A 20,804-nucleotide genomic window follows, 5' to 3' on the forward strand; every position below is an offset into this window, starting at 1 on the left:
GAATATCTTTGGGACCAGCACAATCCTAGTTGTCAGTCACATATCAACAGCATTCTCACTACTTATACCACTTGAATGCCAATCATATGACACGCTCGACTTCCCATGAAATACGTCCCAATACAACCTAGTGAATTTCATTTCTTGGCAGCACAGGAGCACCAGGTTAACACAAGCACCCAAATGCTCCATGAAGAGCGGGTTGTTAGTCGTTGGTCTGCAGGCAGCAGTTGGAAAAAAGAGACATTTTCAAGAACAGGAATTTATTTCAGTTAAGTCATTTGGATGTCCTTGTTCCTAGAATAACATTGAAATGTGGCAACAAGAAATCGTTCGCCATTCATAAGAAAGGACCGAGGCGAAACATTTTTTGAGTCACCTAGCAACAGTGTTTTCACTGCTTAAAATACTTGAACACACAGCATATTCTGTATCACTTCCAAGGCTGAAAATCCCACCACACAAAATTATTTTGAAGGCAACAAAAGACGTCATCACTCTCTGGGAGGTACAGAGGCGTAACATGCGAAAAAGATGTTTGTCCAGTGCTGTGATTCACTGTTGACTCATTATCTTCCTTCTTACAAAGGCTACAGAGTTAATAACGGAGGCTGATGTCTGACACTGGACAGGAATGTTAGTCCTTTGTTGAGCCAGGGAGCTGAAGGAGCAGGAGTTTTGATAGTGCAGGTATTGGTAGCAACAACTGAAGGTCTCAGAGAAATAACAAGCAGCAGAGGAGTTGATGTAATGACAGAAACAAGAGAGGACACAATGTTTTGAAGGGAAAAAAAAGCAAACAGCATTCAAAACAATGACCTCAGATTCAGACACGCAAAACACATCTAGATTGCTCATAGACAAGGTTGAGGCACTAAACGACAGACTATTACGAAGATACTGAAGAAGAAGGTCTCCTTGTAGAGAGACACAAAGAGATTTAACAAATCCCCAAAATTTAGCCAGTGTTTCTCTTTCTTATCTTAGGTCAGTGAATCAACGCTCTTCCTCCCCTCCTCTTTGTCTGTGCTTGTTCCAAGATAAAGGTTAAGCTGGTTTCCTCCTTGTTTTCATAGACCCTTACTGTAAACTGTGGCTGAGTTTACATGCACATTAAAAGGCTGATCTTTCATTTGGCTCATTTAAATGCCACATATTGTGTGTAGTAACCTGGATGAACTTTTATCCCGGGTTTGAAGTACCTGGGAAAAACATATGTATCTGAAATGTTTTATCCAGTTTTTTTTTAATGCATCGCACTAGTTTAAAGGGTCAAAACTATTACTGATGAGTTGTCTGTAAGGTTCTGCTGTTTAAAGCACTGGTGGTCTACTCTTCTCACTCTTTGAAATGATGAGAACATAAAATGGTCAAAGTTGTGAAATTTTATGGATTCATGTTGTAAATAACAGTGATGTAATGACGCACTTCATGAAGCTCATTGCTTTGTGCTCATTGCATAATAAAACTGCGAGTTGTTCGCTTTGGGCGCTCTGCGGGGTTTCTAGTAATTTCTCAATGTCCTCAGGAGGTGTCGGCGAAACTATCAGTTTGATGACTTTAAATGTCCCTTTGCATGCGAGCAACACATTTCATCTGCAGCATCTACCCAAAGGCTCAACTGCATGCAAATACGCTTTTAAATATCAACATACCCACGGCCTGAGAAAATGTGAATAAAATGGAGAAATATACAAATGTGTCAGCCTGCCCTGAGCTAATGAGCAAAATGACAACAGAGGATCTTGTTTTGACACCTGTAGGCTTGTTTGTGTCACAATAAATTATTCCATTAATACGGTAGGACATAAATTACGATATTTAAATGATTTTACCAGAAGTTGTTGATGTTTTGACACTGAACAGCTCTCTTTACTGTTCTCAATAGACTGAAACATGATAGTAGACACAGAAATAAAAACATAAAACCAGTCCAACATTAAAAGAAAGCTAAATGTATGACAGAGAAGTAATTTGTTTGTAACAAATAACTGAAGGAAGATGGTTTACCTTTGTGATGGTCACTGAAGTAACTGAAGTAAGTGGGACACATTATTGTAACCACCTCTCCAACTCTGGCTGAAGGCCAACAGGCGATGATGTCCCACATGCCTTGGCAACCTGCCAGGAGAAGACAATTAACACGCCATCACTCCAGAGTAACACACTCACACAGACAAAATCAATGCTGTAGTGTGTGTGTCAAATATGAACACATAATTGTCAGCAGCATTTTTTTTTTAGTTTTAATTCAGAACCTTTTGATTTTTCTAGATACATTAATTTCATTAATTTAAAAATGAAATTAAAAAATATATTGATTTAGGAAAATCAATATTTAATCACTTTGTCATTTCTATGAATGCTGTTTCTAACAATATCAGAAGAAAAGAGGATAAAATCCCCTAAACTTTGTCTTTGTATCTTCAGAATATACTGTACTTTTCAGGAACTATTTCTTTTTCTTTATGACTGTCATGTATTTCAGCCCACTGAATTCTTTTTGAAGGATCATTTAAAGGCCATCTGTACATCTCCCTCACTCTCCTGCTCACTGGGCCTCATTCACAGCGTGTACGCACAAATCTGTGCTTAAACTGTGAGTATGAACATTTTAAGCACAAATCAGGGATTCATCAATATGTTCTTACTTGAATTTGTTCTTACTATCTAGAACTGCCTTAGATCATGCATACGCACAAATCATAAACGTCCCACTGTCTTAAAAAAATTATGTAGTCAATATTTATTCAATGTAAACTGTAGTAGAACCACAATTATTTAAAAAAAAAATGATTGGGCCAAAATATTAACATTTAAAAGTGTGAAATTGCTAATAACACACAATTTATAATCATCCTCATAAATGTTATGAAATAATTAATATACTAAAATTGTCCTGTTCCCACTTCTAGATGACAATAGCTTATATTTTGGGATTTCCATATTGGAATGTGACACCAATTAATTTCCACATCAGATTTCATCGTGATATATACAGCTGGTTCATAAGCAGCCTGTTAAGTGTCCTCACAGCCCGACAGGTCAGTAGTGGCACAGAAAGGGGCACTCTGCTTTCGCTACATCACGGCTTGTTGTGGACAGAGACAAAACACAATGTGCACCTGGCGGCAATAGAGATTTATTTAGATCAGTTTTTAAATTTTGTTACAGATGTACTGCATTGTAGTGGTGCAACAGGTATGCAGGCTGTTTACAGGATTCACAATCAGGCTCCAAAAGGTTGTGCCTATGACATGTTTACAGCCAAATCTACCTTTTCTGGCTTTGACTTCTGAAATTACTGTTTGCATTTCATTAGTAGTAAAGTTTTTCTACATTTTTACCATCACGGCCCCCATCACCACTCTAACAGAGCTTTTGTTATATAGAGAAATGGAGGTGTGGTAGTATGCTAATTAACGATAACGAGCAAGCACCTGTCGATTTAGGATGACTCTGACTCACTACTATACACACAGTAGTAAGAACAAAATTGGCCGGTGCACACATGTCATGAATCTGACAGTAATCTTGTGTGCACACTTATTTTGTGTGCAAAGTAAGAACATTTCTACACACATATTAGTGAATGAGGCCTATTGTCTTGCACTTTTATGAGTAAGACAAATTATACCATCGCCTCTTTTGTTACTATACAGATTTTGGATGAAGGTCAATGGATGGTCAAAGGTCATGGATTTAGTCAATACTATTCCTTCTTCAAAAATTAACTCTATCATGAGCAGGAAATTGAGATATCAGACATTTATTAGTCATTGCTTTTTGCATCATCACTGACAGATGCTGTCTAAGACAACTAATTTTTTCATACTTTTGTGTTGTTAACAGACAATGGTGTACATACCCTGGGCGCTCCTTATAGTGCATTATAATACAGAGTGATTTTGGCCACAGTCTTCACATAAATCCCAGCAAAGCTCCACCTAACCTCAACCTGAACAGAGATCTAATCAGCTAGAATAATTGAAAACACCTGTGAAGGTGTGCAACACCTTTCAAGGTCAGGTTCACAATTTTTCAGGTCTGTCTTTGAACAACAGTGAGGTGTCCATATGAACACTAAAAGAGGTTTTCCTTGATGTAATCGTTCTTCCTGTTCATACTGGCTATTAAAAGATCCCCTTCAAGATACCCTTTCAAGGTAAGTGATGGGGGCCAAAATCCACAGTGTGTCCACTCAGTCATTTTGTGCAAAAATGCATTTAAAAGTTGATCTGGAGCTTATATGAGGCTTCAGCAGGCCGAGTTAGTCATATCATGTGGATATCTATCACATTCACAGTCTTTTTAGCATCGAATTCCCTCTTCGTGTTTCCCTGTTGAGTTGCGATGGAAGTATAGTAATAAAAAGAGGGACTTTGGCACTAAAAACACTGTAAAGTTGAAAGATATCTACTTGATCTGATTCATTTGGATGGTTGAAGCTTCATATTAGTTTCAGATAAACTTTAAAATGCATTTTTGCACAGAAGGAGGACTGTGGATTTTGGCCGTAACACTTACATTGTAAGTGCATTATGAAAGGATCTTCTAATAGCCAGTATGAACAGGAGGAATGATTACAGCAAGAAAGACCTATTTTAGTATTAATAGAAGCACCTGACTGTTGTTTTAAGACAAGACTTGAAATATTGTGAACCCGTCCTTTAAAGCCTAGAAATGACCTTACATGGTTAAAGCATAACCATGAGTTAAGTTATGATGTGGTTATCATCCAACACTGCCACTCGAAGTTATGAAAATATTTAATCACAACATAAAAATCCTGACACGATGATTAAACTGAGAGTTGAACACCCACAGGCCCGTCCTCTTTGTGAAGCAGTAAATATATGTACAGAGTCCGCCCTCTGAATGAACATGCTTAGTGATGCTCAACAGTATCAGTGGAATATGAATAAGGAGTTGGGTTACTGAAGTGTCTGGCTTTAAGAAGACACTGAAAGACTCATCTATATCAGCTTTGTCAGCTCATTTTAATAAAAAATCACTTCTTTCACACCACATACCGTACATATTGCACGGCGCATTAAGTGAATATACATGAACTGCGTGTGTGGAAACAGCTTTGCTCCTTATCTCTGCAATGACCCTCATTTCTCTACTTCCCTATCTGCTTCCTCAACAGGAAGGTAGTGGAAGCTGCTCTCTGAGGTCACATCCCTAATACTGTAAATGAATTAGCAGTGTGTGCTTTTGTGAGAAACCGTACATTCACAGCAACATATTAATACAGGGATTGTCCAGCAATTCCTTGGCTTCCATGAAACACAACAGACACAAAAATGAGTATCTCTTGACAGTTTGTGTATTTTGTAGGGATGGAAGATTCACTGATTCGCATCATTGCACCAGCAGAGTAAAAAAGTGTGCATCAGATACAGTTTGAGATCAACTCGCGATGCGTTTTTACATACATCTTTGCATCAGTAAAATCTGATTTATTTATATATAATTATTAGTAGAGGCCCTATGCCTTTATTATTTAGAAATGTGACCAATAATTTGATATTTAGCTTGATTCCTCCTCTCTAAACTGTTTCTCAAGCGTGCTAGCATGCTACAGCTAAGTGGTGCACTGCCAAAATATTCCAGGTGGAACTCAAACTCTAGAAATATTGTTCCGCACGTCGGAGTAAATGGATTATTAAACTATTTTGACAGTAATTCTTTGGGTCACAGAGCATATGCACATTAACTGGAGACAGAGAACACTACACTACAAAGGACTTGTGAAAAGGCCTGTTTGTGAAAGGTCTAAGTGTTTTCATAGATTCTTACTGAGCTGCAGTACTAGAGAAACAAGTACTAGAGGCACTTTTTTAGTTAATTTATGATTTACTGTATGCTTATGAAATAAAATCAAACACTCTGTAACATACTGAATTGCATAGCATCGTTCTTTTGCATAGCATTGAATCGCATTGTGTTGAATCAAATCATGCACTGCATCACAATAGGGGTGAATCATACTGTATCACACTGACAGTTCCTTCATATGTATCTTTAATGTATCGGATCATTGGCGATGTATCGAGATGCGTATCGCATCAGCCTCAGTGATGGAGATGCACATCCTCAGTATTCTGGCATGTAGCACTAAGGGTTTACAAAATGGCTTTTGAGATCATTACAAAGACACTGTCTTTATTCTATAAAAGAGTTTATAACTGCACTTCCACCAGTTTTTGGACTTCAGGTATCTGTCCGTCTCAGAAACGGTTCATTGCTTGTGTTTTTGTTATTTCACACTTTTCTGGAGCTTCAATCAGCTGTTACAGGTTTGTGCACCGAGCCGTTGACCTGCACTGTCAGGAGTGGAAGGTTGTGACTTTAATTTCAACTACAAAGAAGAGTTCAAAACATTTTGATTGCAATAAACTGGAGGAAAAAATGGGTGTGCTTGTACATTTAAGCACTAAAAAAACAACACTGGTGCCAGCTTCAGCTGGGTTATGTGCCAGACTATGTCTTGGCCAGTAGCAGTAACTTCCAGAGGTTTTGTCATCACTGTAATTTTTCCAGGCAACCAGCGGAAACTTAAAATGTAACTGCACCCTTTGTTCTGAGCCTAAGTCAACCCAGTGCATAATTTTGAAAAATGCTAAAAAGTGAGCAAGAGGCTGAGAGGGGGGTGAGGAGGGCGGGGGAGGGGAGGGGGAGCTGGCTATGTGAGGCAGGAGAGCAGGAGTTGCGTGTCATGTAATAATAATAATGAGAGGAATACAAACAGTACAACCTTTAAACAAGCCAGAAGTCAGAGATGGCAGCCACAAAAACAACAGAAATCCTCTCCACATATCACCCTGCAGCTCTTCAACTCGCCGGCTGTCTGTTCCTGCAGTTATCTGCAATCTGGAAATCTTGTTTTAAAACATTAAATCGTGGTGTAACCAAAGCTGTTACTGAACCTGTTTGTTCAGGTTCAGTTTGGGCGGAGGTGCTCTGCAGCGGACAGGTTCAGCTGACAGATAGGACAGACAGTTTTGGTGGAGTTACACCACGACAACATTGTAAAACAAGATTTTACCAGCTGATAACCACAGGAATCAACAGCCGGAGAGTTGAAGAACTGCAGCAGCTCTTCCTCCCACGGACAGTCACAGACAGAGAGACCCCCTCCAGCAGGCCAGCACCGCTGTAGCCACTGTTAGCTCCTGAAGCTAAAACTGTCGCTTTCAATCAGCATATATTTGAAATGAGTGCGGGGCTGGGGGAGGTGGGTGTTATCATGTTATCATTCTACCGTTTATATAAGTTTCATGACGTAGAGAACTCCCAAACAGTTGACTCTATGTCAGCATTGGCCTTGCCTTTTCAGGGTTGATATTAAACAGCAGATGACAAGTTGAGCAATTTTCAACCCATGAAAAGCCAATTTTTTTAAAAAAATTTGATATCAATATTAACACTAGTATTGATGTGTTTCATTACAGTACAGTCATATTATTTAGTTTACAGTTCAAAGTACATTTTTAGTGTGAAGTACCTCTATAAAATGTTAATTAGTGAGCTTTAGAGGCAATTTGTTTTTTTACCTTTTGCCAGAGCCGAGCTAGCTGTTCCCCCTTGTTCCCAGTCTTTGTGCTAAGCTAAGCTAACCAAATGCTGGCTGTAGCTTCATATTTACTGGACGTTTATGAAGGTGGTACAGGAAATAAATGTATTTCCCAAAGTGTGGGACTATTAAGTGATTCCCAGTTCATTCCGCACTCCCAGTTAAAATCAAAGGGTGATCGGACATTTTCCATTGTAGGCCCTAAACTGTGGAACTGTTTGCCACTCATTATTAGAACTTCCCCCTCAATCGATATTGATATTACCTCTTTTCTATAGCCTTTTAATAGTCATGACACTAGTCACACACTGTTGTCTTTGTTCTCTGTGCAATGTTGTCTTGTTTTTAGTAATTTATCCCAATTAATTGATTTTTCTCTGCAATTTGATTCATTTCACCCTTGATCCTCATAATTACGTCTGTGTTTTTATGTTATTCAGTAATGCCAATAAAAAAATGAAAGACACTCTGTCCTGGTTTGGGAAATTAACATTGCTTGCTTCTCAAATACATGGCCTGAGTGTTTTATTACTCTGTCAAAGCTGTTGCAATCCTATAACTCTGACTATATAGAATATAGTGTATCTATCTTAAAAAAAACTTTTTTTTTAATCTGCTGTGATTTGAAGAGTTGTCTGAGGTAAAGTCAGGGTTATTCAAATATGCCTCTGGAAAAACTGGTCTGGTGCTTTATCTATATACTCCCACATTGTATTACCTTACCTCACAATTTATTTATGTATGCTGCTTCCAATTTTCTCTAAATAGCCTTCTGCACACTCTAAACAGTCAGAGAGAGGAAAATATGTTTTCAAGAATGACCTGAAGTGACATTCCCAGAGGTGCTGTTCTCGCAGCGCTCTTTCTCCAGCTCGATCTCGTTGACCACATCACACATCTGCACCGATAACACCTGTGAAAGAAGCGGAAAGCACATTGAGGTGTCAAGAATCAAATATGCTTCCATAACACCGCAATTAGGAACTGAAAGAATTCATAATCAGCAAGGTCGAGGCCGGTAGATAGCATGCATGCCGGGGAATATGTGCTAGTAAATATTTTAGTTTCTTTTTATCATATTCCTGCAACCTTTTATGCTAAGTTTTCCTATTAGACTGAGCCCCCTGCTAATAATACAGTAAATACACAGAAATGTTCTCTGTGCCTGAAATCCAAATAGAGCTCCCTCTTGCCTGGCAAATAGATGCTATCATGCAAATGGATTAGGAAGTGGAGAAGGGAGCTACTGAGTAATATGCTGCAATTGTTCATCTGTGTCAACAGCGGCTGAAAAATGCGGGCTGACAGCCACTGGGTCAATGAAAATGTGTAAGATGAGCAGTGAGTGGCTTGAGAAGGTCAGTGGAGATGGAGAGAGAGAGAGACAGAGGCAGTCGGCGTGTGGTGGGGTGTATTCATAAACTCAGAGGGAAAAGCTTCACCCTGCATCCTGTTACCAAAGCTACAGTCCTTACAAGACTCAAGGCGGTAAAGGTCAGAGAGAGAAGATTACATATTGTAGTTACAACTGTACATCTCATGTTCTTTAATTGGTCCTTAAAGATGTCTTATTCTCTTTCCTAATAAGCTTCGATCGCCCTGGTGTTGCCAGACTTGAAGTCATCCTCATCAATCATCCAGATATGCCCTGTTAAATTCAGAGTTGATCTCTCAGTAGATGTGACATTATTGCAACCAGCAGTCAGCAGCACACACACAAACACCCCAAACTGCCATTAATGAAAAAGGACACATCTCAAGGAAACTTCATCGCTTTTCTTCTTAGAGTCACTTCACATTTAATAATCCCTCTTTGGAGTGAAAAATAATGTCAACATGTTTTTTTTTTTTTTAAATCCTACACACAGAGAAAGGGCTTCAAATATTTGGCTCAAAGTAAAGATGAAGAATCCACATAAAAGTCTATTTTCAGAGTTTGAAGCTTATCGCTTTTAGTGCTGAAAGAAGTGTCACTGATTCCCCTAAAACACTGGATATGCTGCAGTGGCAGAGACAAGGGAGCTACAGTTGACTCATGAACATCACTGTACCACTGCATTACAGGCAACAAAGGCGATAATGTGCATTATGTAATGTCACCGATACTTGAGCGACCTCTAGGTGAGCAACATTCATGTAAAATGCGACGAAACATGCAGTACATACAGTACAAACTTTAAAATACCTCCATGCTATTTACCACAACTCTCCCTCACTCTTATTCACCCTGTGAGTGAGGTCGTCCTGACACTATCGTAATCCACAGAACTGTGCTCACAGGAGTCTCTGCCTGCAACCGATTACAGCAGAAAATCCAACATATCCTGAAGTAATAGCAGAGCCCCGGCCAGGAGGCAAGAGATTAATCTGCCGACATTATCTGTGCAGAGCAACATGTATAGAGGAGGAAATCTCTGGGTGGTCAGACCCTTTGATAACCTTATTTTTGATTAGCATGAAATTGATTGTGAGGTGATGTAACAATGGAGCACTTAAGAGAGGATTTGAGTCCAAAAGACCCTGAGAGGGTAAGGTAATAGGTACCTTGTGAACACAGTGTACTTTAAACACAGAATGTAATATTCAGCCTGTACAACCTGATCTGAGTTTTATCTGTGTTTAAGATGATTTAACAGTCAAATAGAGCTGCTGTTACACAATACAAGTAGAGGTATAATTACTCTGAATGACTAAAAGAACGACTTCTGTTTAACAATACCGCACTATTAAAAATACAGCATATATCATCATATGTCAGATGTATGCAAAATCACATCATCATTATCAAAATAATGTTCAGTACATTGAACTTAGTGCTACTATTATGATGAATTATCAACTGTGCCAAGAGGGCCACTGCCCCCGGCAACCAGAAGAGAAACCAGAAGAGATCCTAGAAGCCTCAGGTGTTTAGTAGTTTGATTGACTGCACATTAATTATTGTAAATCAAGTGAGGCAGGTCCTGCAATATTATTTAATTGCTAGTTTTAAGATATTTATTATTTTGTGCACATGGTGTGTATAATGTAAATTAACACACAGAAAATCAGCCAACTGTTTCAATATAAATGCACCAACCAGACAAATTTCTTTCCAGTTTAGTGATGGAACTGAAAATAGTTAGTAAGACCAACCAAGAACATATTAGAACAGCAGCCCTAATGTTAAAGTTGTGCTCACCAATATTTCTATATTAACAATTATTCGAATGACTGTAATGTGAACAAAGTTGCTCGTTTGTACAGTTCTGTGCTTTAGCATATTTCAGCTCATTGCCTTTAGTTTTGTGGCTCGTAACTTCACTGTTTTGATTCACTCATACCGTTCTCATCTGTGTTGTTTCCAGCAGCAGCAGCTTTTCCCAGTGAATAAGCTCTGATTAACCCAATATAAACTACCTGCCCGTCACCAAACAACAGAAAGACAAAGTTATCGACTAGACAATGAACATAGAGGAGCATTTCACAGCTAAAGAGACTGATTCCCTCTGAAGTTGGTTGGGACCAAACAGAGCTAAGAGGACAGTAAATATTGGATGTATATTCGCCAGGTTTCCTGAATCTTGACTCCAAATGAATGTTTATGTTTTCTTCGTGTCTGCTGGATGTGTAAATAGGAAATTGTTTGCTTTTTAAGGTGATTGTAAGGAGATAACATGATGCTCATAATGTGTTTTCAGCTTGTTCTGCTGCCCACTGGTGGTGAAAAAAAATCATTTAATGCTGCTTTAAGAAGAAACTCTTCCCCTCCAGAAATGTTTCAAAATGTATATAAAATACTCTACTTTGAATAATAATTTGTGTCTGACATGGTTTACCCACAAAAGAAGTTCAATTATCTTGTTAAAATCCTCAAAATTAATACTACTTCTCCCTCAATAAAAACTCCAGAATCTATAAATATGCAAATATATTTCATGTCAGAAGTTTAACTGCTGGGCACACGATGTCTTACTTACTGTTAAGTCAATAATGTTTGTGCACTGGAGGCTTCAAGTTTCAACATCACACTTCTGTAGGTTAAATACTGGATCAGGATTGGTTTCCAAAGTATTTGTGATGTCACAAATCCTGCTTGTAGGCCTGCCCCTTAACACTAGAGCTGCCATTTTTACCCCCCTGGCATTTTCAAATACCTGTAACTCTGTTAAAGTAAAAGCCCTACATCTCTCAGTTCATGACTTTTCTTAAAATGTGTTTATTAATCAATCTAGGGGGGTGTGGGATAAAAAGAAAAAAGGTTATAATCATTTATACCTCGAACCACCATGGGGTCATTTTTATCCCTCATAGAAACCGCTGTACAATGCTCAACATTCTTACTTAGCAACGCCCATTGTTTAGATGTCTTTTAATAAGCAGGCTGCCATATCATGAGCTAGAGCTAGCTGGTAGAGGAAGAATTGCAGTGCAAAAAGAAAGTGTGCAACAAACAAAACAATGAAAATGTGCATGAAGTGCCTACGTGCAGTGTGTGGACGGTGCACTGTGAAAGTCTACAGCGTGTGTGCCAATTGTGAGTATTGTGCATGTGTGTGTGTACTGCATCTTTCTTCTGGAAAGGGTGGGCAAAGCACAATTCTTTGACTTGGTAAGAAAATGCTGTTAGTCTGTTGCTGTATATACCAAAAGCTTATCTGGGAATTTTCCAGACACATTCCCTCATCGTCTCCTTGCAGTTTTCAGCATGACTTCAGTGTTGATTGTGTAGTTGCTGTGGCAGTTTTGTTGTTGTAGCTATAACAAGTGAGAACGGAAATTGAAAAGCGTGTTTAGTTCAGGTTTATTTCGTCTAAGTGTTTACATTCTTACATCCTCCAACCTCACTTATCAGCAGTTATTTTTACGCACACAGAGAATTTAGCACTACTGCAAACATGTATGATCCATGACAGAACAGACGAAGAGTGTTGCCAAAGCACTGTGTGTGTGTGTGTGTGTGTGTGTGTGTGTGCGTGTGTGTTTGTGTGTGTGTGTGAGAGAGAGAGAGAGAGAGTGAGAGAGAGCGAGTGAGAGCAAGTGCCCTGTTTCTTTATTCCCAGTGTAAAACACATTATCCAAGATTCATTTTCCTCTTCTACAATAATTAAATTATTTAAACGTGTTAATCATTTTGTTGTTTGTTTGTTGTAGACTACAGTTTATTGATGAATTTTAAAATGTATTTGACCTTTTCCATATTTAAGAAATAAAGCTATTGTAAAATTAATAAACGGTGAGTGCTCTGTGTCTTTATTCCCATTAGAATAACTAAAACAACATATTATCCAAAATGTGTTTTTTACTGTTACTTAATGTTCTTCTACTATAATTAAATGTATTAATTAATGTGTGTTAATGTATTAATTTGTTGTTTGTTTGTTGTAGACTACAGTTTATTGACGAACTTTAAAAGGTATTTGACCTTTTCGATCTGTAATGAAATAGCCTAAGTAATTGTAAAATGAATAAACTCTAAATCTTGCTTCAACAGCAGCCGTTCTAGTGTTAAAATCCGATTTTCGTGAGAACAGGGAAACTTTCCACTTTCAGTAGATGAATGTGAAAACAGCCTTCCATTGTTAAACTCTGCACATATATCATCCTGCACAGTGAAGCTCAAACATTCACTTGCAGGAACAAGAAGAAAAACAAATTTTTGAGTGGAGGGGAGTTTTAAGATTAGGATATGGTAATATTCAGACACAGGCTGTGGGTTTTCTCCAAACTAAAGCTATATATAAAGCTATGTATAAAAAAAATCGCTAATAACCCAGATTTCCAATTCAACATGAAATGAAAATGTGGATCTTTTTTGTTTCTGTGTCTTCTGGCTTTTGGGAAATGCAACCCAGTGGCAACCAACCTGATGTTTCCCAAAAAACCATTAATGCTTCATAAACAAAAGAAAAACTAGAGCAAAGTCTCTCGTCAGGGGGGAAAACAGACAAGATAATGGAATGTGTGCATGGGCTTGCACTGTAGGCTGCTGGGATCAAGCTCTCTTCATTGCAAGGAGGTAGTTTATTAGCTCATGTTTAACCCTGTATATTGTGAATAGAGTCAGAGTACACAAAGAGGGAGACCAACAATAACAAAACAATAAAGGGGAGTATGTGATTTATGGGAAGGTCCTGACAGTGATTTACGCTCAAGCTCAAAAAGTTGAGGACATTTAATAAGTGTCTGCCAGTTAGATATGCTGAAAACGTACCAACAATATTGACACTTAGGACAACACAGCCAAGGAGATTGCTGTAGTGGGCAATGAATCAAAATGTCAATCCCAAACTATGCACACGATAAAAGGACTTCTGCAAAGCCTTAAGGACACACATACACAGTGTCTCTGTGAGTGAAACCTCACATAAATACCTGCCAGGTTTGATAGTTTGTTAGCACAGAACTCATCACAATGGCTGCCAGGCTGCTGCTTCAAGCTTTTAGTGATTGTTGTCATTAAATATGGTTGCCGGTCTTGCTTTGTTTGACTACACGATAACGATCAAATAAAGAACAAGGAAAGCTGACAGGAAAATGAAAAGAGAAGCTCATGTCTGTGTGTGGCCAGACAAAGCAGAGTACTGTGTTTATTCCCATCGCACACTTCACTTGGAGAGCAACATACAGTATATCATACATCAGCGTCGCCAACTCTCACGCTTCAGGAGCGTGACAAATGCTTTCTCCTTCAGTCTCATGTTCTCACGCTGCCCAAACAATTCTCACACAGCAACAGAGATGAACAGGTAAACGTATTATGGTCGAAGTATTTCTAGTATAGTAATGGTTAAACCAAATGAATGTCTTAGCTCGTTCTATGTCTTCTCAACAACTGGCCTGAGCAAGCTTGAGATTCTTTGCTAGAATGTAGCTTTAGCCTAATTTTTTTTTAGCACTGGCTATATCATGTGCATTTTTAAGACTGTAAGACTTTTACAGAGTTGTCTTTTAAAATGAGTCAAATGTCAGCTGGAGACGGATTTTCAATAAACGCACTGAGCTGGAATCTAGCTTTCTATAGCTGCAATCTGCTAGTTGTCATTTGAGCCAAAAAATGAAATGAGAAGCTTTTGTGCGTGAAATCAGAGACCCATTGTTTAAAAAATTACTAAGAGTCCTACACCCTTACTGGAGCATCTTTCAAATACTTAAATCTATGATGATTCATTCAAAGCGTTTCTTTTGGTTTCTATCACACGGTGTCATATTTGAAAAGAGGCATATAGGAGAAGTTATTATCGCCCACCCTCACTTCTCTTCTTCCATCTCCTCCTCGACCATCTGCATTGTGTTAAACAGATAAGCCATTAACATGATTTTCTGTGCTCCCCCCAACAACACGTTTCCTCACTGGATATATTGATGAAACATGTCAGGGTATGTTATTGTAAGGCAGCCGTCTAGGACTGAACAAAGGACACAAATGTAGCAGACCAGGAGCACAATGGCAAGCCATTAAATGTTTTCCACACTGGTGCCTATAAGAGCCACTAAAATATGTCAACAAATGACGCATCTGGCTGATCTTTTAAAGCCTCGGGGTGGGCCGGACATTTGAGAGTTGTCAGAGGTGAGGAGGAAGAAACGTTCAGTCACTTAAATATTCAATCCATTCTGCCTGGAAAGGGCTTCCCTAACAGACATTAAGGAACCCATGCTGGGTGTCAAATGACTAAAATCCGCCCAAAGCCATGATCACTATCATAATCAGACATGTTAAGCTTCTTAGACTTCTCTTCATTTTTCTTCCACATATTGCTGAACAAAAAGAATTGTCATTCCCGTTCACTGAAATTACACTGATATCTGTCAGAGCAGTCGGAGATAAGATGCACAAGTGAATCCCTGTCAGCGGTTGTGGACCGTGAGAGGAGCAGCAGCGGAGCACTTCTGACATTTTTAATGAAGATAAGAGAAACAGGATGTAACTGCAGGTGACACTTAGTCTTGGTGAGCCTATGAAAAGACAAATCACCTGAGGCAAATTAGAGGTGATTTTCTTATCTCACTGCCTGATGGATGATTTCGGTTTAATGCAGGTTGGTCTAAACTTCGAGTCCTTTAAATGCTGTTTGTTTAATTCCCAGGATACATCAGGACACATTAAAGGGGACATATTTTGCTTTCTGTGATTTCATATGCTGTTATGATGTCGGATATCTATGTTAAAGTTACAAAACATAAAGTAACACTCCCTCCCTCCCCTCAACCTGCCCACTAACGGCCATCCTTTCAATAATCTTAGTTGCTAAGGTTTTGCGTTGTCCACTATTTTGACTTGAACATGTATGGATGTTTTTTTTGAGAGCTTGACATTTTAAGTAAAGAACGAGAAGAAGAAGTGAAATCCTACTACTGCTGCATGTTTATATAGCTGTCGAAAGTCGGCTGAGACGCAGCTTCTGGAAGCTAACCAATCAGAAGTGAGTGGTCTCTCGGGAGGGGGGCCTTAAAGAGACAGGAGCCTGTTTCAGACAGAGGCTGAACTGAGGAGCTGCATAAAGGGCCAGTATAAAATAAATAAGTTTTTTGAACTGTAAATCATGCAAAGATATTCCAGTAGAGCCCCAGATTAAAAATATAGACCTGGGAATGTAAATGTGCATAAAATGTCCTCTTTAATTGAAAACATTGATGCATCTAGCCTCCTCAACACGAATACTCCCTGCAGCTAGGACTGTCGCAATAACCACAGTATTGCAATACTGCACTATAGACAAGCCAGCCGCGGTGAATGGTAAGCAACCGCCACACCTGTGCTATGTTCAAGTTTTTTTTTCTTTTCTTCATGAGGCTAGGCCCTTCGTGTTTTACACTTCAATGTGTGTGTATTGAACTGTTATTCCAGTTGAAGGCTCCTCGGGTCTGGTCCACCTCCAGAGCTCCAGAGGATCCTGCCTGCCACATGCAGCGTCTTGCATGCTTTGCACCATAACAGAGGTTATGAGGCTTGGGGTGAGCTGACCAGGGGTCGGTGCTGATGCTTGGTAGTTAAAAACACGTCTGTATGGCTATTTTGTTTTGGTTACATGTTGAAATTCTCCTGGGTCAACATGCGGCCAAGCAGGCTGCCATTTAACCTTAGAAATAAAGTCGTTTTCCACCAATCATTCAATCTACAGGCACGTCCAACCAGACTCATAAATCCCAGGTTTAAGGGGACTGTAGGCCAACATTGTTTCCTGCCACAACATGATTTAAAATGTTTTCTGTGTTCGTCAGGTACTGCTGCTTCATTCGGCCGACGCATAATCAGACTAACATACCTTGATTTTCACAAAACATAAAAAAGAAAGAAAAAATATTGCTACCACATACAGCGCTGTTGAGCCACCCTGAATCACTGCAGGGGAAATTCCTTCACTGCGACAGCCCTACCTGCAGCAATGCACAGTCACACAGAAAGGTGACATATTACCATGTGGCGATGCTTAAAGACTTTCTGTCCAATTATCTAAACCCAGAGATAACCCACTATTTACTGAAAAGTCATGAATTAGTGCAGATACATTACTATACATGACCTGTGGGAGAAAATTGATCAAAATAGTGGTGTACCCTGTAGCATGTGAAATGTCAGTACTTGTAAAACATGTAGTGGGTGGTATATGTGCTTTGATGTGTTCTCCAGATATCAGTAGCTTGTTGTGTTACATATATTCATCTCAACACAAAGTCTGTCTGTGTATCATGAACATTACAATCAGTGTACATAATGTTAATAGCAGCTTATTGACAAGAGTTCTACTCAGCCAATTACAGGATTTAAACTAGGGCTGCATCTAACAATTATTTTAATTATCAATTAATCTGTTGATTATTTTATATCAGAAAATGGTGAAAAATGTAAATCACTGTTTCCTAAAGCCCAAGATGGAACCTAAAATGTCTTGTTTTGCCCCAATTAGCAGTCCACAACCCAAAGATATTCAGTGTACTATCATAAAGACTAAAGACACCAGAAAATATTCATGTTTAAAAAGCTGGAAGCAGGTTTTTTTTTTTGCATTTTTTCCTTTTAACTAATTTTCTGACGATCGACTAATCGTTGCAGCTCTAATTGAAACTGAAACTGGTTTTATGGTAATCACTGCACAAGTAGTCAAAAAGAAGAAAGAAAACACTTGATATGAGGAGTTTGTTGACATCCAACTCAAATTTCACATGACACTGTTCTGTTTTTAATGACCATGTGAAGAAAAAAACACATTTTATGCTCTGATTTGAGCTACTGTCATAATGTATATGTGGTTATCACATACATTTACAGCAATGTGAGCGCAATATGACTTCATAATACTTCTTACTTACTCCTACACTCCAAATACAATCGTCACTATTTTGTGTTGGCTTTAAAGCACAAACTGGTCTCACTGCCAACTATTGAAGAAACTTCACCTTCACAAGTAGTGACTCAGCCGCACACAAAGGGTTTATGAATTCTTCTGAATTCCAGAAGGATGTTCCCTCTATGAATTGAACACAACCTTGAATAAAATAAAAGTAACACAACCAGTTAAATGGGATGAGAGGCCAGTTTATACAAAATCACTTTGACCTTTTATCACCCAACAAGCTCAGGGGCCAAGTGTATAGATTCATGACTAAAACTGTGTGTACGCACAAAGCTAGAAATACACATTCTTTTCATCAGATTTATAAAGCGTTTTATAAATCTCACTCATTGAGGAACTGGGCGCACGTGCACGAGCCTCATTTCCACTCTCACAATTATCCATTAATGGATGAAGACCCACCATTAACCAGCTGTTTTCACATCAACATGCTGTCTGCTCCACCAGTCTGTACACCTGTCAATGAAACAAAACGGGAAAGAAGAAGTGCAGCTTCACAGATTGTGTTGCACCTGCGAGGTTCTCCAACAGCAGAACAGCTGTCATTACGCGCGACCATTACGCACAGCTGTGCGGCTCTTTATAGCATCCATATCATTAATTCATCACATAGATCTGTAAACCATCATCGGCAGTGATATCTCAGAAATGTAATTAATGATTAGTTTGTAGCTCTCAACAGACTTTACGAGATGTGACACAACTATGGACAGCATAAAAAGAATATAAAAAGCAAAATACAATGTTTACTCCTGTGTAAATTAAAAGAATGATCAAAGTAATCACACATTAATGATTAATCAACATTAGTTTGTAAATGTGCCTTTGACTGGCGTTTTATAGATCTGTGTAAACGCAAAAAGCAGCTGTTGTCAACCTAAACAATGTTTGACTAAAAGATTCCGTCTCTCACCGTATATTTCATCTCCACCTTATCACATCACCCTCATTAAAACACGTGTACGCCTGATATGAAGAATGCGTGAGTTGCGCAAATTCTGTGTTTATAAATATCAGTTTGTGTGCGGAAAATGGCGTATGCATGGTTTTTGTGTGTACGCATCGTTTATGCATCTGACCCCTTGTGCTCATGTGAAGATTGTTTCAAATTCTGCTATAGATAGATAGATAGATAGATAGATAGATAGATAGATAGATAGATAGATAGATAGATTAGAGCTAACAACAAGCTGAATCAGATCTCCAAACTCATCTAAATTTGGCTGTAAAAGGTTTTATCGCGCTCCTTCTGCGCTCTTAGAAATGGCTCTCATGTCAATAAAAACTAATTTCATGCTGTCTTGCGTTGACTATATTAAACTGATTCTCCACTACACACCGTGAAAGACTTTTACAATAAAAGAAATAATATTGTTCTTACTTTTGGCAGATATCCATAGAACAGCAGCAGAAAGAACAGCTGTGAAGCATCCATCCTGGATTAAGTTTTGGAGTTTTCTTATTTGCGTCTCCTTGATAATGGCTAAACTCCTCAAACGTGTTAAGGGGTGTGTGTCTCTGTGTGTGTGTGTGTATGTGTGTGTGGGTGTGTGCGTGTGTATGTGTGTTCAGATGTGTGAGGTGAAACGCTGCCGTCGTCGCTCCATCGGTCTGCGCTTTTCTCTGTGCGCTCCTCCAGCATGCAGGAGAGCTGCTTCTGTTGGACTGTACCCGCCCCTCCGCCCATTCACAACTCCAGACCGCATGTCCCGGGAGACAGTTTGTTACAAGCCTGTCAGGCTGCCGGTGATGGACTAATGTGGTTTAGGAGGATCCTGTAAGTAAGTACGACGGTCACTAATTACCTGTCGTGTAACCCGTGACTCCTCTTTTATGATGCCAATGACCCCAAAAGCCCAAACTGATTTTGTCTAAGGAACAAACACCCGAGGAGGTTTTGACTCAGTAATAGGGAATTACCCGTGTTATTACATTGGATAATCTGCTCTTTGAACTTCTGCCAGGGTCGTAGCCTGAGAAAAAACAGGGTCATGAGTCCAAGTCCCCCCAAAACACCCCCACCCCCATGACAATTTTGAATATTTCTCGAATTATTTGGATTTGCCATTTTTTATCCATGACTGTTTAGTTATATTTTCTGCTATATATGGATTAATTCTTTAAAAAAATCTTCTGTCAAGTCAAGTCAAATAGCTGTCTCAGAATTTTTTCACAGATTACATGCTTATTTTTGAGAACCATATTAAAAATGATCAGTAAATTGCAGACCAGTAATATTTGCTATTTCAAAGCCATGTCCACACTGCTAGGAATCAAATTAGTTAACACTTTACAATCCTGGTGCACAAATAAACAGTTGTTAATGCTTTAAATAATGCATAAATCATTATGTCCTTAAGCCCACTGGCATAAGAGCTTATTTACATTTACATTACTTACATCACTGATGACCATCCATGGGATTTTTAAACGTGACATTTGTGAAACCACACATCCATTTCTGGACTTACACACCCAAAAACAACAACAACAACAACAACAACAACAACAACAACAAAAGACAGATCCAACTCTGACCCACTGATCCACTTGCTGAGCTGAACTGTAGAACATGAACCAAATATCAAAATCTGAGGGTTATTTATTTCTTAACAATTAAAACCAGCCAGAAATATGCAGGTCTTGTGGTGCAATGTGGCCCAATTAGTAAAGGAAACTAAGATCAACAAACATTCACAATTGGTATATGGAACCAGGGGATTATTTGTGATTGTCAAATCTGTTGCCGATTAATTTCTGAGGATCAATTAATCGATTGATCAACTAATCCTTTCAGTTCTGCACATATAACGCTATGAACTACAACAAAATGTGTTTTGTGGCCACGCAGTAAAAAGGATAAATGTAAAATCCTCAATTTTTTA

General features: G+C 38.8%; 1 protein-coding gene across 2 annotated transcripts in view; it reads right to left on the reverse strand.

Moving 5' to 3' along the window:
* The window catches only part of vipr1b (vasoactive intestinal peptide receptor 1b), a 56,753-nt gene extending 37,224 nt beyond the window's left edge, over nucleotides 1-19,529 (reverse strand). The window contains exons 1-3 of one of the 2 annotated variants that reach the window (XM_042399886.1): nucleotides 19,301-19,529; nucleotides 8,405-8,495; nucleotides 2,011-2,121 (exon numbers count right to left, since the gene is read on the reverse strand). In XM_042399886.1, the coding sequence (XP_042255820.1) occupies nucleotides 2,011-2,121; nucleotides 8,405-8,495; nucleotides 19,301-19,354 (256 nt within the window). In that variant the 5' untranslated portion in view covers nucleotides 19,355-19,529. Of the gene's footprint in view, nucleotides 1-2,010; nucleotides 2,122-3,868; nucleotides 3,942-8,404; nucleotides 8,496-19,300 lie in introns of those variants that run through there. The other variant, XM_042399887.1, reaches the window with a different exon arrangement.
* Between the last annotated feature and the right edge of the window lie 1,275 nt (nucleotides 19,530-20,804).

This window comes from Thunnus maccoyii, chromosome 21, assembly GCF_910596095.1.
Source record: "Thunnus maccoyii chromosome 21, fThuMac1.1, whole genome shotgun sequence".
Lineage (NCBI taxonomy): Eukaryota > Metazoa > Chordata > Actinopteri > Scombriformes > Scombridae > Thunnus > Thunnus maccoyii.